Genomic DNA, 19,137 nt, shown 5'->3' with positions numbered 1-19,137 from the left:
GTAATTCTATTTCAAAGCAGAAAAGAGTAAATCCTAATCCAATAACATCGCTAAGCTATGACAGACACTCGGCGTGATATTCATTCTCTTCCATAGAACACCACGGATTCTTTCATTTCAGTGACTTGGAACAAAACTTCAATCGTACAGCAACAATACAATCACTACAGAATGTCAAAGAAACATTATTTTAAATTGAATTCCTGCCAAAACATGTTTCTTCTAAATTTAGGTAGTTTGGGGAAAAGGGTTCATGCACAAATGTGTTTATATAATGATCTTTCATTTGAAAGATCACTACCCAATCAGATTGTGCATGACAACGAAACTGAATCATTAAAGTGAACCTGTCATCAATCAAGACAAAGCACTAGAATAAATATAAAATCCATATGTAGGGGTCAGCTGCAGTGAAATCTGCAAGTCAAAATGATCAGTAGATCCAGAGATAATCCCCAGCTTTGCCCTATTGGTCCTTAAATTGGATGTAAACCCTCACATATACCCAGTGAAGTGAACAGCCTCAGATGATACACAGGGATGAAACAAATCATCCTACATAGGTTTTACATGTATGTCTACTGTCTTCAGCTTTATATACTGTTTAGAAAGTGCAGATCGTGTTAGAATTAAATTTCCTCATTCTGCACTGTGACAGAAATCTTGGATTACACTGGGAGTCAGCTGATTGGAGGAAAAGCACCCCCCCCCCCTCCAGATAGACAGAGACTTTCAGAGCTGTTTTGTGAGTAAAGTAGCTTTCTGCTAATCTATTTATAGCACCCTCCCTGACACAAAATTCAGGGTGGTTTTATCACATGTGTTGGCGAACTTGTCAGAATTTATCATGCTGATAAGAGAAGAAGGGAATAGGAGAAAGCCACAGGACTTAGTGCTTTGAAGAGAGATAAGAAAACACTGCAGATATATGTGCCCAGCTCAAATTTCACAAATCAGGTTTACATCCACTTTAACCACTTGCCGACTAGCCACCATCATTATACTGAGGTAGGTCAGCTCGTTCCCGCGAATTGCTGTAGCTGTACGTCGGCCCTTTAAACAGCTATAGCAGGCACGCGCAGGGGAACTAATGCGTGTGGCCCGGCGGCCGCTCTATAGAGAGGCAGAACGGAGAATCTGTCATTGTAAACAGACAGATCCCCATTCTGTCAGGGGAGTAGAGAGTGATCTGCTGTTCCTAGTGATTAGGAACAGCAATCGCTCTCCTTCTCCAGTCAGTACAATGCCCCCACAGTTAGAAAACCACAGAGTTGATCAAATAACACCAAAAGAAAGCTCCATTTGTGAGAAAAAAAGGACTTCAATTTTTTTTTGGTACAGCGTCGCATGACTACACAATTGTCAGTTAAAGCTACGCAGTGCTGTATCGCAAAGAATGGCCTGGACATTAGGGGGAAAATCTGGTTAGGGCTAAGTTTAGACGTGTGGTTGGGGAGCATTGAAAACCTGCCGTTGAGCCACGTTTTTGGTGCTCCCCAACTGCCCTCCTTGAACTGCAATGGCAGGGAAAAGTGAAACACCTCGTTTAGTGGCTGCAGTAAAAACTATCCAAATGATCACGATCAGCAGGTGGCAAACCTCCTGAATGTGACCCATTCAAGTGAACGAGGAAGAGCCACAAATGCCCTGAAAATTGCGTGCAATTCACATGGTTGCGGCACAATTTGTTTCAGTAAAAATGGAGTTAAAACGTGTGATTATCACCTGCCAATTATCATCCTTATCACCTGCCAATCACTTCTAAAAAGCAATACAAAACTGAATCACTTTTCAGTGGCGCGGCGGGTTTAGACACACTTCTAAATCTATCCTAAAAGTGATTATCTCAGACAATCATAGGCGGCTGAGGCATTCCCTGCCCCTTAGCCATATGTATACAGCCATGGCCAAAAGTTTTGAGAATGACACAAATATAACATTTTCACATAGTCTACTGCCTCAGTTTTTATGATGGCAATTTGCATATCCTCCAGAATGTTATGAAGAGTGATCAGATAAATTGGAATTAATTGCAAAAGTCTCTCTTTGCCATGAAAATTAACTTAATCCCCCAAAAAATATTTCCTCTTCCTTTGTGAAGAAGGCTTCAGGGTGCCCAAGAAAGTCCAGCAAGCACTAGGACTGTCTCCTACAGTTGATTCAGCTGCGGGATCAGGGGCACCACCAGTGCAGAGCTTGCTCAGGAATGGCAGCAGGCAGGTGTGAGTACATCGGCACACACAATGAGAAGACTTGTGGTGGTTAGCCTGGTGTCAAGAAGGGCAGCAAAGAAGACACTGATATTCTGCAAAAGGTACAGGGATTGGACTGCAGAGGACTGGGGTAAAGTCAGGGGCGGACTGACCATTGAGTCACTCGGGCACTGCCCCAGGGCCCCATGCCACTAGGGGGCCCCATCAGGGTTGCCAGGCTCAGTAAAACCAGGGACAGTATGTAAAAATCTGTGTTTTTTTTAGATCTGTCCCTGATATGTCCGAAACTGACATGCTTTTAATGTGAATATCCCAAGATTTTAGCTGCCCTGCCTCTGCACTGCCTCCTGGCGTGGTGGCCATCTGTAAGCCAGAGGGGCCCTATAATCTTCTATTGCCCGGGGGCCCTATGAGTTGTCAGTCCGTCCCTGGGTAAAGTCATTTTCTCAGATGATTGTTTGGGGAATCCGGGGAAAAAAACCTTGTCCAGAGAAGAAAAGGTGAGCGCTACCATCAGTTCTGTGTCATGCCAACATGCCAAAGCTTCCTGAGAACATTCATGTGTGGGGTTGCTTCTCAGCCATGAATAAAGAATGGTACAAAAACATCCTCTGTGAGCAACTTCTCCCAACCACCAGTTTGGTGAGGAGCAATGCCTTCTCTAGCATGATGGAGCACCTTGTCATAAGGCAAAAGTGATAACTAAGTGGCTTGGGGAACAAAACATCCACATTTTGGGGCTATGGCCAGGAAACTCCCTTTGACCTAAATCCCATTGAGAACTTGTGGTCAATCTTCAAGAGGCGGGTGAACAAAAAAACGCACATATTCTGACAAACTCCAAGCATTGATTATGCAAGAATGGTCTGCCATTAGTCAGGATGTGGCCCAGAAATTAATTGACAGCATGCCAGGTCTTGAAAAAGGTGTTTTGTTTGGGGCACCCAGAAACAACAGTACAGCGCTCTTGCGCCTTTAAACAGACTCTACATATGACTCACATATAGAGAAGGAGAGTGGGACCTCTCAAAGAGTAGTAGATTAAAATTTATTGAATACAGAGTAGAAATTGCACTTACACTGATATTAACAGGTTCGGCATTTAAAATAAATGTGGAAACGCAGGTTTGCGTTCCACCTGCAATTCAACTAGCAGAAGTAACGTGTCCCGAATGTCCCATCAGCAAGCATTTGACGTCATCATGGTTCCACATCAGGGAGCCTGATGAAAAAGCCTGCTATTAAGGATAAATATAGAGCACTGTTTGACGTCTTGTTATAAGAGTCATGATGTTCTGGTGATTGAGCTGCATATCTAAATTTCGGTGGAGAGGAAAAGCACAATCATCAATTTGGTGTCAAACCATCACTTGTTTGGAATTATAATTGGACTTTTTTCACATTTAATTTGGATATAACATTCCTATGGATATTGTTCATGGCTATGTATGCAGAGTGGTGAGAGAATCGCACATTTTTTGTTAAAAAGGAAAAAACATTTTATTTGGTGGCACATTTACCGTATATACTCGAGTATAAGCCGAGATTTTCAGCCCTTTTTTTGGGCTGAAATTGCCCCCCTCGGCTTATACTCGAGTCAGTGTACCTAAAATTATTAAGAGGCTGCGGGCATCCATCGTTTAAAACTTGCGGTCTCCTCCTGGTCCATTCCGTGATAGGCGGAACTGTGTCTGCTGAGAAACGCCTATCACGAATGTTCTCTCATCCTCACCCATCCCAGCAGACACTGTGTTCAGTGATCCGCCAATCACGCAGGGCCGATCTGTCCTATAGGCTTACTATGCAAGCCGCTTAGGGCCCCGCAAAGCTGCGGAGGGCCCCCCAAATTACTAGAGGCCCCGCCTGGTGAGAAGTCATTTTCGGCCCCTCACCCCGCTTCTCAACTCGCTGGCTGCATGGGAGAAGAGGTAAGAAGTCAGCACCCCCCACTTTTCACTTTAATGTAAGATGTAATTTCCAACAGCAGAACACCCCCTCCCCCACTTCTCAACATTATCTTTAATGAGACATGTCACTGTCTGCAGCGCCCCCCCCCCCCCGCACTTCTCAACTTTAGCCTAGGTTCACACTGCTGCGAATTCAATTTGCCGCGATTTCGGACGCAATTTAATGTAAATCGCGGACCGAAATCGCAAAAAGTAGTACAGGAACTACTTTTTGAAATCGCAGATGCAGCGGCGCACTGCCATTGCCGACAATTGCCGCCGATTTGAGATGCGATTTGACATGTCAAATCGCATCTCAAATCGTTCCAAATCGTACCCAGTGTGAACCAGGGCTTAATGTGACATGTCATTTTGCTTAGGGCCCCAGGGAGGTCAGGATCGGCACTGCAATCACGGATGCCTTTTCATTCTCGGACAAAAGGACATCCGTGATTGGCGGAACACAGAACACAGTGTCTGCTGGGAAATCAAGTCCGAGGATGAGAGAACGTTCGTGATAGGGGGAACTGTCTGCTGAGGGACCAGGAGGAGACTGCAAGTTTTAAACAATGAATGGACGCCCGTAGCCTGTCAATTTCAGGTACAGTGACGATGGGCACAGTGATGATGAGCACATTGAGGTTGCAATGGGCACAGTGAGGTGGGCACAGTGAGGTTGCAATGGGCACAGTGAGGTTGGCACAGTGAGGTGTGCAAATGGGCATTGTTGACCCTCTTTTCCGCTTACAATACTCGAGTCAATAAGTTTTCCCAGTTTTTTGGGGGTAAAATTAGGTACCTCGGCTTATACTCGAGTATATACGGTATATATTTTTTGTGTATATTATACATTTCTGCATGATGTAAGTGGAAACACTATTATGGGAATTGAGAGTGAGGTTATTAATTTATTTCACAATTTTTATATTTAAAAGCCCATAACAAGCAGCTCTCAACATAACACACAACACTTTAATTTAAAGCAATTTTTGACATTCACAAAAATAATGAATTCTGTTTGCACAAAGTACTTATTGTACTATTTGCTTAGGTGTAGGACTTTCTAGACCTATTATTTAATCTAATGGCTACACTTATTGGGCTACCAGGATTGCCTTGCAGCAGCCAAACTAACTGAATTATAATGACGAAATAACAAGGGCAAACCAGCTAAGCTGATTAGAATGTCTGCATACCATATGTATACAGGTGTAGGCTGTGTCTACAAAACCTATAGATAGGAGCAGGCTGCATCTGAGCACACGGTAAGAAACACGGCAATATCCTTTATTTGAAACATTAAGCAGATTGTTTTGAAGTTAGAAAATATAAAGATAATTGTAGCGCTCGCTATAAAGTAACATACATGTCTGCTGGGTAAGATATACAGGGAAATGAGGAATAGTAGGTACAGTCAGGTCCTGATGAAGGTTGACCATCATTTTGAAACGTTCCAGCTATGTAGCCTCCCTATTCAATGAAGTGGAATCAGGTTTCTGAAAGTGGTAATGTTCTATAGTATTGTGTGCTGTATTTAATGTGACTACAGCTTCTTTTAAAACATATCTGTAATGTCCAGGTAAAGAGGACTATCAGGAGTCCACATCACAATGCAGATTTCTGCAATAGAGCACGTGGTGTAAAAATCAAAGTTTACGTCCTTTTTTCCCCCACAAGTAGAGCTTTCTTTTGGTGGTATTTGATCGCCTGTGCGGTTTTTAGTTTTTGCGCTATAAACAAAAAAGAGCGACAATTTTGAAAAAAAAATACAATATTTTTTACTTGTTACTATAATAAATAGCCCAATTAAAAAAAAAAAAAAATGTTTTCTCAGTCTAGGCCGATACGTATTCTTCTACATATTTTTGGTAAAAAAAAAAATTGCAATAAGCGACTGGTTTGCGCAAAAGTTATAGCGCCTAAAAAATAGGGGACAGAATTATTTTATTTTTTTCTAGTAATGGCGGCGATCTTGCGATTTTTATTGGGACTGCGACATTATGGCGGACACATCGGACACTTTTGACACATTTTTGGCACCATTCACATTTATACTGCGATCAGTGCTATAAATATGCACTAATTACTGTATAAATGGGACTGCCATTGAATGGGTTAACACTGGGGGGTGAGGAAGGGGTTAAATGTGTACCCTGAATAGTGTTCTAACTGTGGGGGAAGGGGACTGACTGGAGGAGGTGACCGATCTGTGTCCCTATGTACAAGGGACACAGATCGGTCTCCTCTCTCCCTGACAGGACGCTGTCTCTGTGTGAGCCGGCAATGAGAGATGATCTCATATGTTTACATTTGAGATCATCTCTCATTGGCCGCACAGACCGCATACCAAACGGCCACTCCGATTGGCCATTCACGGCGATCTGTGATTCGCCGTGAATCCCTCGGACACAGCCAGCTCAGAATTTTCCCGCTGTGCGCTCGGGAGCGCGCGGGGAACGAGGAAAGGGGCGGACGTCAAATGACGTCCTCCTGGATTTTCAGGTCTGCGCTGAAGCCGTCATTCGGCTAAAGGCGGGCCTCAAGTAGTTAAGGAAAGTAAATGTTATATTTTCATTGGGTAAATCTCCTTTTACAGATCTGTAAATCTTCTTTATAGGGCAGATGTGCAAATTTTTTCTTTAAATTTGATCCTTCAACTTCATCTCCAGCTACAACTGGTCACATTTGTGTGGTAGAGGCTGGAACATCTTTTTTTTTCTTTGGGGGGGGGGGGGGGTTGGGGCAAAGATGGGTAGTCTTCTAGGGACTTTTGCATTTGCAATTTTTTGTTTTGTTTTCGGTTAAAGCATACGAAGTCTTTCTCGGCATGTGCAAATGCATATATACACCAGTAGGGGGCATGTTGCAACAAACCTAACAAATGGCTCAAAAAAAAGTTGTAACAATAAGAGACTGCATACAGTTGCCCATATTTTATTAGCACAGTCCCTGTTTTCCAACTCGTATAGCAGGGAACAACATCAGCAAATATTCCTGGAAATGTCTTTGTGGCTTAAAGTGGAGGTTTACCCGAAAAACATTTTTTAACATTAGATTGAGGCTAATTACGGGAAGCAGAATCGGGTGTTTTGTTTAAAATCAATGCAGTACTTACCGTTTTTGAGATAGATGTTCTCCGCCGCTTCCGGGTATGGTCTTCGGGACTGGGCGTTCCTATTTGATTGACAGCCTTCCCGACGGTCGCATACAGCGCGTCACGAGTTGCCGAACGTCGGTGCGGCTCTATACGGCGCCTGTGCACCGACGTTTGGCTACTTTCGGAAACTGGTGACGCGCTGTATGCGACGGTCGGAAGGCTGTCAATCAAATAGGGCAGCCCATACCCGGAAGCCACGGAGAACATCTATCTCTAAAACAGTAAGTACTGCATTGATTTTAAACAAAACACCCGATTCTGCTTCCTGTAATTAGGCCCAATCTAATGTTAAAAATTGATTTTTTGGGTGAACCTCCACTTTAAGCATGTATTGGCATATGTGTCTGACTAAATCATCAGGTTTTTCTTTTAACGACATCAGTGTTGCTCCACTTATGTTGAGAAAAAAAAATATCCTCTCTGGGTGAGGCAATGTACATTGCAAGGATTTTAACAAATATTTTTGCAGATTATAACTGTTCTGCTATGAGGAAAAAACAGTTTGCCCTTTGGATACAGATTCTGAATGGGAGTGACTAATTAATTTTAATCAGCTGGTGCACTTTTTGGGTTCTGAAATTTGCAGTGTCTGCATCCCCTTTATTAACCCATAGGGAACATCAGACCATAGATTACATTTTTGTTGCAGAGGATGCCTAAAACCTTTATCCGAGCAGGAAATTACATTTTTGCAGGTGTCCTGTAAACCAGCTGTTTACACAATGACCCCATGCTGTCATATTGTACTGAATTGTAAAGAAAATTAAAGCAACTGCAGTTTAAAAAGGAAAGGTATTTGTTTTATATATGTATGCGAATTAGATGCACTTTTAACCGCATCTGATTCACGTAACATGTAAATGTGACCAGCTCTCAATGAAGCCGGTTCACACATGTGCGGTTTTGAAAAGGGTCCTGTGTGTTTTTGGGTCAGGTTCAGGTTCGATTTCAGTAAAAAATTTGCACCTGAATCAGCAAACGGAAACACTCTGGACTGCAAACTGCAGCCGGACATGTGTGAGCCAAGCCTGAATTACACAGCGGCTTGTGTTGGAATTGTATATGCTATTTTGATTGATCTGTATTTTTTCCCCACAAAAGTGGAGTTACCCTTTAATGTGTGATATGTATGATTTAAGCTTCCTCTTTTTGTGGGCAACACATCAATGAAGCTGCCTCCATTGTCCTAACTTTGACCAAAAAAAATCATATTTGCTATGATGTCTTGGTGGATTGGAGGGGATAATTTAGCATCCTGATCCCTAGTTTTAAGATGTTGGAGTGTGTTACCCATTAGCGTTCAGGGTATTAGTGGGAATGCTCAGTAGCATGCCCACTATTGTTATTAGTGGGAATGCTCTTTAGCATTCCCAGTATTGTTATTAGTTTTATTTATTTTTCTTATTCCGTAAATTTTTTGGCTCTGTATAACTTATGCCTACTTTCAGCTATTAAAACCAGGGCTTTTTTTCCCCAACAATAGGTGCTGGAACTCAACCACGACCCCCCCAAAAAACCTTCCACCCACACACACCCTCCAAATCACATCAAATAGTGGGTGTGGTCAGTCAAATTTCACAAACTGTAGGAGGGTCTTAAAGGGGCATTAAATACCAGGATTGCATTATGTACAGAGTGTAGAGTTCAGGGGGGTTACACACAGAGCTGTCACTTGTAAACACATAAACTGGACTTTTGTGTTTACAAGTGATTGTGGTGAGCAGGCCCACCCCCCAAAGGTCTGAGCCAGAGGTGGTGGAACCGAGTTACACCAAGTTCCCCCTGAAAAAAAGCCCTGATTAAAACCATTCAACTTTTAAAATGTTCAGCTCTTTCAGCTAATGATGGGACTTTTTCAACGATTTATACTTTTAAAAACATTAAAGGGGTTGTAAAGGTAAAAAAATGTTTTCCTAAATAGCTTCCTTTACCTTAGTGCAGTCCTCCTTCACTTAACTCATCCTTCCATTTTACTTTTAAATGCCCTTATTTCTTCTGAGAAATCCTCACTTCCTGTTATTCTGTCTGTAACTCCACACAGTAATGCAAGGCTTTCTCCCTGGTGTGGAGTGTCATGCTCGCCCCCTCCCTTGGACTACAGGAGAGTCAGGACGCTCACTAACACACAGCTCCTTTCTCTATCTGCAAAGTAGAGAGCATCCTGACTCTCCAGCTCACCCCCTCCCCCCTCAAGGGAGGGGGTGAGCACGATACTCCACACCAGGGAGAAAGCCTTGCATTACTGTGTGTAGTTACAGACAGAAGAACAGGAAGTGAGGATTTCTCAGAAGAAATAAGGACATTTAAAAGCAAAATGGAAGGATGAGGTAAGTGAAGGAGGACTGCACTAAGGTAAAGGAAGCTATTTAGGGGGAAAAAAATGTTACCTTTACAACCCCTTTAAGCTTTTTAACACTTTTTTTAACATTGAAGTGAATGAGAGCATGCTTCAAATCCTTAAAATATTTTTCCGCTCCCAAAAGTTTCAACTCCTTCATACTTTCACCTACAGACTCCAAACAAACTTTAAAATGTTCACAAAATATTCAGCTATCCGGCTATGTCTTTTCAGTTTGATATCTTTTACAGTTTTTGTGAAAGATCTGTTTAAGTTTAGTGATCATTTCAGGAAATGTTATCGATTAAACAGAGTGTGTATTGGGCTGCTTATAGTGGATGATGTCACAGCTAGAGCACAGAGCCGTAAAAAAATGATTTTAGTTCCTTCTCTATAAATTGCTCTCATGCCCACAAGATTTACCTGTCATACACAATTTATACATCAAAATGTAGGTATTTTTGTCTAGTTTCAGGCTGGTTGAGCTTCCAAATGACAAGAGTTCTAAACTTTCTTCCATTGACTGTCCTGTATAAAATTCTTCAAATTTCCCAGCGAAATGCACAGCGAACTTCTTTTTTAAATCGCTGACCTGCCCACATTTTTAAGTTTATCAACATAAATTATATACCGATACGTTCACAAAGGCCATGTGTGTCTAACGGTGAAGTCGCTGTTTCGATAGCATGTACTGTTCTGGCTTTATTAAGGCTTGTTTTAAGGGTTTTGTCACACTGTCTCTCACTCATTAGGTGTGGGGATTAATGATCAAAAAGCTTTTCAAAGAACCTTTAAATATTCCACATCTTTCATACATTAGTGGTGATGTTAAACTTTTTAAATGAAATTCATGTTTATTTTAAAACCATTCCTACTTTTCCAACTATTCTTACTTCAACTTTTTCTTACGGATTTAAGCTATTTATCCAGTTAGCTTTAGCAATTCTGCATTCCCACACATTTTCTGCAGGAGATGTATTTTCTAGTTCACTGTGGTGCACTTACAGGGAAACTATAATGGTATGGCATCAATTTTGTTTTAATTTATTTTCAAAGTTAATACATTTTAAAATATTATTACAACCTTTGTTCTGCTAATAACACTTAATACATGACAAAGGATTCTTGGAGTACTATGGGCCACCTAAAGAGACAGCACATTATTTCCTTTCAGACAGGTTGTCTCTTGTTAAAAGTGTGTGTGTGTGTGTGTGTTTTTCTGCTTGAGCTGCTGAAGTATTGGTATTATAGTTTGGTGGAGGGGGAATTATGGTGTGAAGTTGTTTCTCAGGGGTTGAGCTTGGCCCCTTAGTTCCAGTGAAGGGAACTCTTGAGGCTTCAGCATACCAAGACATTTTGAAAAATGTAATGTTTCCAACTTAGTGGGAACAATTTGACCTCTTCCTATTCCAACATGACTGGGCACCAGTGCACAAAGCAAGATCCATAAAGACATGGGTGAGGGAGTTTATGGTGGCTGAACCTGACTGGCCTGCACAGAGTCTTGACCTCAACCCAACCTCAACCCAAAAGCACACCTTTGGGATGAATTAGAGCAGAGACTTGGAGCCAGGCTTTCTCGTCCACATCAGTGCCTGACCTCACAAATGGAAGAATGGTCAAACATTCCCATAGACACACTCCTAAACCTTGTGGACAGCCTTCCTAGAAGAAGTGAAGCTGTTATAGCTGCAAAGGGTGAGCCAACTTATTATTGAACCCTATGGACTAAGACACCATTAAAGTTCATGTGCGTGATGTTGCAATACTTTTGGTAATATAGTGTAATATGAGTTAGCATTGTTTTTACCTGATTACAAAAAAAATATACTGTACATATATTTTTAAGTCATAATATACAGTAGAAAGAAACCCTATACATTTGCTTTAAATACCACCCACACTCCAAGACCAGGCCTACTTTTCACCATTAAGACATATCCCCAGCATCTGCACGGTTTCTAATACTATGGACACTTGGAATTCAGTGTGGTAAATCTTACATGTGCATCACTCCAGAGTTGAATAAAGAACAGTAGGCAATATATGAAACATGTCTCATGCTGCTCCTAGATGATGCCTCCCAGTGATAATTTCACTATTCTTCATTTTAGGGCTGGCTTTAGTAGTTCCATAAGTAACAAAAGTGTGGATTTACAAAAGTCTAATAGATTTACACACACACTGAAAGGAAATAACCATTATTGTGCTGTCTCTTTAGATGGCCCATAGTACTCCGAGAATCCTCTTTCATGTATTGAATATTATTAGCAGAACAAAGATTGTAATAAACCATGTTGAAGAATTTATTTCTGTACCTGTTGTGCCTGTTGTAAGAGCTCCATGCGTTCATGAAGAATTTGGCTGTCAAACTCGCGGCTCTGCCGCAGTATTTGCCTTCGCAGCTTTTCTACTGCCAACCTCAAGTCTTCTCTTTGAGCCTCATTCAAACATTCGCTGACTCTCTTCCCGGGTTCGTGTTGTAAAGCGTTATACAGAGTGGCTTCTAGATCCTGGATTTTCTAGCACAAGTCACAGCGGTCACCAGCAGTTATGTGTTCAAGAAAAGAATATAAAAAATGGAAAAATAAGAATACAGATATAGACAGAAAACTGAATAAAAAAAGCTGTACCATAAGAAAAAACACTGTAGCCTATCAAACTTTTATTGTGCTGTTATAAAGTGCTGCATCCTATGTCTTCTTTATCATGATGACAAACAAAATAAAATGTATTTCTCAGCACAATATCCACATTTAGCTAGTAAAAAATATATATAAATAATACACTAACAATTTGTGATAAAAAACATTTTTTTTTTGCGCAACATTTGCTAAATATATGTGGTAGTGCTCTGCCTTATCAAAGCCCCTCTGTATAGTGCACTTCTTACTTTAGTCCAGGGGTCCACCATCTGTTAAGTACAAGGTGCTATATTTTACAAATATTCGCAGGCCAGAAAAATTAAACAGTTTTTATAGATAATTGAATACAAAAAAAAGGCTCCAAGAAATGACTTCACATCAGAAGCCCCCTTCAAAGCGCATCAGAACCCCATTTCACATCACAGCCCCCCTACACCTTCAAATCAGAGTCACTCACGACTTCAGAGCTTACATATTTGAGTCCCCCATCCACAGGATCTCCATTACAGTTCTCATTTTCATCAGAGTTCCCATCAGAAGCAGAGACCAACTGATCTGATGGAAACACCACTGACCCTAGCTGTGGGCCTGAAAAAAATCTCATATGGTGAGGAATGTGACCAACAAGCAGCAATTGGGCGACCCCTTCTCTAGCCTATGAGTTGACATTTTTGTTTAGCTTCTTATATCGTGACCCTTTATTGGTCTAACCTAATCACAGTTTATTAGATTCTCATATCATGAACTATCATTACTGTACCTGTCACAGAAACCACCATGACTTGGGCGCCTGGGGGCCAGCCTCCTTCCCACCGACTATACCCAGGAGTAAGGAGACACCCCTATTGGGGTTACAAGGAACATTTTTCCCCAAGAGGGTTATATCACTTCCCTGGGTACCTGGCTAGCTGTGAAATATATTGGTTACCCTTTCCATGTAATTAGGACAGGTTTCTGGGACCCCTTGGCATACTGTGCATCCTGGAACAATTATCGTGGAGCGATGTGTTATGTGCAGGGAATGGATTCCAGCGTATGTAGGGTTAAGACATTTTATTTTCTGTTATAGGTTTCTGGCATCAACTATTGTTTGCTGCAATTAGGTTTAGTGCGATAAGCTCTCACTCTGTTTGAAGCGGTTGCAACCGCTGACGTTGTCTTTTTTTTCTTACCTGCAAGGTATTGCATACTAGAACATTATGTTAAACTTACCTTAAAACTAAGCTATTCAAGCGCCAAGGTGTCAGATCTGCAGGCACTCCCATCTTCACCCGACTTGCTTCCGAGTTTGTGGACAACAGCTCTGCGACTGGTCGGAGCCACGATGACATCACTCCCACACATGTGCTCAGAAGTCACCATTCACGGCACAGGGCACTGAAGGAACAGCACAAGTGGCTGTTCATGCAGAGCACATGCGCCAGTGATGTCACCAGCTGCATGTACAGTAAATATCTCCTAAATGGTGCAGGTTTAGGAGATATTTACACTACCTATAGGTAAAATGTTGTGATGAAAGTTAACTTCCACTTTAATCGCCTCCAGAGTCCAGACTGCTAGGTGCGAGGAAGGAATCCATTGTTTTATTGTGTTTGATTTCTTATGTAATTAAAATTTTCTCTTTGGACTTGTAATGTGTGCCATACCTGCCTAGGGGGAATGTTTTTGTGTATAAATTCTGTGATGTTAGTTAACCACTTTCCCACTGAGCACTTAAACCCCCTTTCTAGCCAGACCAATTTTCAGCCTTCGGTGCTCTCACATTTTAAATGACAATTACCCAGATCATGCAAAACTGTACCCATATGAAATTCTTGCCCTATTCAAATAAAGCTTTCTTTTGGTGGTATTTAATCACCTCTGTGTTTTAAATGTTTGCGCTATAAACGAAAAAAGACTGAAAACTTTGTAAAAAAAGCATTTTTCTTCGTTTGTTATAAAATTTTGCAAATTTGTAATTTTTCTTCATAAATGTTGGCCAAAATGTATACTACATATCTTTGGTAAAAATAACCCAAATCAGTGTATATTATTTGGTCTTTATGAAGGTTAGAGTCTACAAACTATGATACCAATCATTAAAAATTGATGTACTGGAAGACCTATCTCATTTCTTGAGACCCCAACATGCCAAGACAGTACAAATACGTATAATTTGACAAGCTATTATACTTTTTTTAGGCACTGATGGGCACTGTAGTGGCATGGATGTGGCACGGATATGGCACAGATGATATGATTACTGATATGGCAGGGATGATCACTGATGTGGCACGGATAATCACTGATGTGGCACGGATAATCACTGATGTGGCATGGATAATCACTGATGTGGCATGGATAATCACTGATGTGGCATGGATAATCACTGATGTGGCATGGATAATCACTGATGTGGCATGGATAATCACTGATGTGGCATGGATAATCACTGATGTGGCATGGATAATCACTGATGTGGCACGGATAATCACTGATGTGGCACGGATAATCACGGATGTGGCACGGATAATCACTTTTGTGGCATGGATGTAGAATGGATATTCACTGATATGGCATGGATGATCACTGATGTGGCATGGATGTAGCATGGATAATCACTGATGTGGCACAGATGACCACTGATGTGGCATGGATGTGGCACGGATGATCACTGATGTGGCATGGATGAGCCATGGATGGATGGATCACTTCAGATCCAGCACACATTGCTGCTGCACCGATCGGGGTGAGGAGAGGGGAGGAGCCGAACCAGACATGCTTCGGTTTTATTTACAAGTGATCACGCCGTCAATGGCGTGATCACATGGTAAAGGGCCGCTGTCATTGGGCCTTTACCCCGAGGATAAAGGCCCAATGACAGTGTCTGGGAGACCCAATGGTCACGGACATTCCCAGGGGGGCATGCGGCGACGAGATTCTGGGAGAATGTCATATGACAGTCTTCCAAAGTTATCCGACCACATTGTAGCCATCATTCGGCTATGGCCTGGTTGGCAACTGGTAAATAAAGTCTGTTCTGTTTTACTCAAACATTGGTTCTGTCTGATGCTTGGGGTAAATGTGTTATCTACAGTCCTAACCTAATATAATGGGCTGAAATTACTATATTCTGGTTCCAGAGTGAAGAAAGCAGTAGTCTGGCAGACCGCCAGGCAGTCCGTCACAGTACCCTACTAGCCATCTATTAGATTTGTATCAAGACCCATTATTGCTGTTTTCTATTGAGAGTTAATAGCTTCTTTTATATTTTTATATCATAAGCCATTATTGCTGTTTGCTATTTACAGTCTATTTGCTTCTTATACCATGCCCACTTTTAGCTTCCTATTAAGCTAAAATTAAGTATTCTACTGACTGTAGTCTATTGAAGTGGACTTAGGAAATGAGCTTACCATATATACCATCCCCAGGATACAGTTAATAAAAATATAATAATACGATTCTACGTGAAACTGATATACATATTCACGACAACCAGTGCCTCGCAATACATACCCATTAACTGAAGAAACGTTTTTAACTTTTAAGTTTAGATAATATACTCTATTATATAATTTTAGGGAGAGAAAGGGATCCTAAAAAACGTTGAGGACATGAGATTAGAACATGTATTGCAACCCATAGATCCAATCACTAAATAAAAGAACTAAAAAAAGTTCTCTCTCATATTCTCAACTTGAAATAGAAGTAAAAGAAGAAAAAGCTGTTCTAGAATTAAAGCCGCAGGGTTTCAGCTCAACAGCAAATAAAAGTTCTGTTGAAGCCGAATTGACCACATCACAAACTCTAGTTGGGAAGATATTTTCCACTACCCCAAAAACAAACACTTCAAATACAAGGAGAGATGGACACCCAAGTGAAAGCAGCCAGCCAGTTGTCTAAATGTTGTCACTTCAGTCTTAATAGTTAGTATATTATATATAACTTTATAGCTAAAACACAACCTGGAATTATAATGGCATCATATTGACTTTAGTAAAAAAGAAAAAAAAAACAATAAAACTACTTTGCACAGATGTTACATGGAGACATTTCTCCAGGTCATCTACAGGCATGGAAGGTGCCTAAATGCTTAGAGAGTATAGAGAGGGGCTAGAGGGTCTTTGTGGTCCTTTCAGATAGTCAGTTTCTCTGAAATGAAATTAGTGCAGTGCAGAAAATATGCCTTCTGCACATACAAAATTAAAAGTAGGCAGTATGGGTTGGTCTTTGTTATATTGCACCAAAACGATATTCCAAGAAATAGATCTGTGAAAGTGTACCTAAAGGGTAGACAAAACTTGTTTTGTTTTGAATATAGTGGGGAAGAGTTAGAATCTCTGTCAGAGTTTTATTTCAGATTGTGTCCTCACTGCAAGGATTTAAATGCCTACCATATATGCTTGATCAAGTGCTTGCTTCCGGTAGTCAAGTTCCTCTTCTAAGTACCCTTTCTGTTTGCTGAACAAATCCTGAGAATGAAAAGAAGACATTCATAATACTTTTATATAGTAAAAAAAAAAGGAATAAAAATAACATTTATTATTGTAAGTGTAATTTTTCACTTTATGTTCCCCTTTAAGAGGAGAGAATGGTGGCATGTTAGCAATTAGGTATATTATGAGATGAATCACTGTCTGTAGAAATGTTTGATGGAAGAAGTTTGGGGTAATTTGAAATAGTTTACAAAAACTTCACTTACTGGGAGTCTTACCTTCTCATTTTCCAGATCGATCATTTTTTGTGTGAGGGCAGCTTCCGTCACCTCAATCTGTTTCAGCCACTACAACCAAACACAAAGAACAAGCCAAACAGTGAATGATACATGGCATAAACCAGTGGTCGCCAGCCTTTTCGGACCCCATGGACCACTAAACTCACAATTTTGAATCCCGCGGAACACTAACATGAATTTGACATGCCTTATACACACACAATGCTCGGGCTTCTCTGCCCTCCTCCCCCTGCATCACAGTGCTGCCTTATACACACAATATTCTGGCTCTCTGTCCCCCTCCCCCTAGCACTCTGCATCAAACTGCTGCCTTACACAGACTCATCATTGGATCTCACCTTCTAATCCAGCCATGTGCTCAAGCTCCGTGCTCCCTCCCACAGTCTGTGATCAGTGCTGCCTTTGGAAGTTCCCTCCTCCTTCACCTCCCACTCTCTGCACTACTCCTGGTGCTTCCCTCTGAGTTCATAGGAGCTGAAACTACAGAGGAGGCATCGGGTATAAATGCGCACTGAGTGTATTGACTGTCAGCGTGCATTGAGAACAACACTGAAAACAACATTAGGCGATATATATTCGCCAGCGTTGATTTGTGGCAGAACCCCTGGGGACCAATAAAAAATATTTGTGGACCATCAGTGGTCCACGGACCACTGATTGGTGGCCTCTGGCATAAACATGTTGAATCCCAAACCTGTTGTTACGCGTGTCACATATCATATCACATGTCTAGGATATCTTTTTGTTCCTGACCTCAGTATCTCCCTGAACAAAAATCTACTTTCAACAGCAAAGATGTTTAGCCTTTAAGTTTGGTCCAAAGTTGGGAAACTAAAACAAACTTTTATTGGGTATGAAAAAGAAATCGCCCCTTTTAAAAATTACATTTAAGATTGCCCTCCTCTCGATACTCCCTGGGTCTATAACATCGCAGAAACTAAACCTCCTCAGTTTTTTTTATATTGGAAGACAACCACCACTCCTGCCTTGTCACGATGGGTCTCGATTATGACTGACACCATGAGAATGGAGGAGATGTTGGCTCTTGACAATGATACCTTTGATAAATACAAGGTGCTGTGGGCCATCTGGCTCTGCTTCGCCCGCCTCAGATACCCTCATGAATATGCTTTCGATCCCCGACAAGGTCATCCTAACACGCAGCCTAAACATGGGGTGGGTTAAGGCATTTACCCATTGGTCCCCCGCCCTCTGTCCAATAATTACTTCTCTCTACGAATGTCTCCTCAGCAGCCCTTTTGCGCTTCTATTACTTTGTCTCTCTTCTTCCTCCCTTGTTTTCCCTTCTCCACTTCTCTCTCATTCAATTCGTGTCCCTCCCTGGGTCGGTTCTCCCCCCTTTTTTTTCCTCTGACCTGGTTTTCCTTTTTTATTTTCTAATAACTCTAACATATAGTTTTATTATGAATAACAAGGCTTTCCAGACAGAATTACTCTTTGAAGCAGGCGATAGCCATCAACCCTAGCACTGTATTGTTTGACAGTAGGAGTCAAGCTATTGGCGATAGCCATTGGGCTGACTCATTGCCTATGTTTACGCACGACTGTCACTTCTTATGCTGTTCACTATGATGAGAAATTGAGAATAAACACATTTTCAACCCTAAAATAGTCACAATTTGTTGCTTAGCAGCCTGAAATAAAGACAAAGTCCGTTTTTGTATTTTTGTTTTCTGCAGCTGTATTTTCCTATTACAACTTATAACATGCAAGTGAAAGATATAACACCAACATGTCAGAAGAAACAAAATAAGATAAGCCTGTTAAGAAAACAATCGGGATGAGTCAAAGTGTGGATGTAGGAAATGGTCTACCCATGGCTGCCCTATTTTTGTATATTTTAGAACTTTGTCCATAATGGTGACCCTATTTTGAGTTTCTATTGTACTGATGGAGTTGGACTTCCAGGACTTTGCTATTTTCTGTTTGGAGGCCATGGTGACCTTTAAAAGTAGTTGGAATTCAGCTTGGATAAAGTTCCTGGGGCAGGTATTAAAAGCGAATAGAGAAAAGAAGAGGTTTCACACAAACATCTTGTGGGTAATGATTAAGCACAAAATGTTTGTGTGAGACGTGTCTACGTGACCTTGTGTTGGTGTC

General features: G+C 41.3%; 1 protein-coding gene across 1 annotated transcript in view; it reads right to left on the bottom strand.

Moving 5' to 3' along the window:
• JAKMIP1 (janus kinase and microtubule interacting protein 1) overlaps window positions 1–19,137 on the bottom strand; it is a 254,492-nt gene that overhangs the window by 18,812 nt on the left and 216,543 nt on the right. Inside the window, 3 exon segments of the mRNA XM_040335404.1 lie at window positions 11,973–12,176; window positions 16,676–16,753; window positions 16,996–17,064. Of these exon segments, the coding sequence (XP_040191338.1) occupies window positions 11,973–12,176; window positions 16,676–16,753; window positions 16,996–17,064 (351 nt within the window).

This window comes from Rana temporaria, chromosome 1 (genome assembly GCF_905171775.1).
Source record: "Rana temporaria chromosome 1, aRanTem1.1, whole genome shotgun sequence".
Lineage (NCBI taxonomy): Eukaryota > Metazoa > Chordata > Amphibia > Anura > Ranidae > Rana > Rana temporaria.
This window is presented reverse-complemented; position numbering and strand designations above follow the sequence as displayed.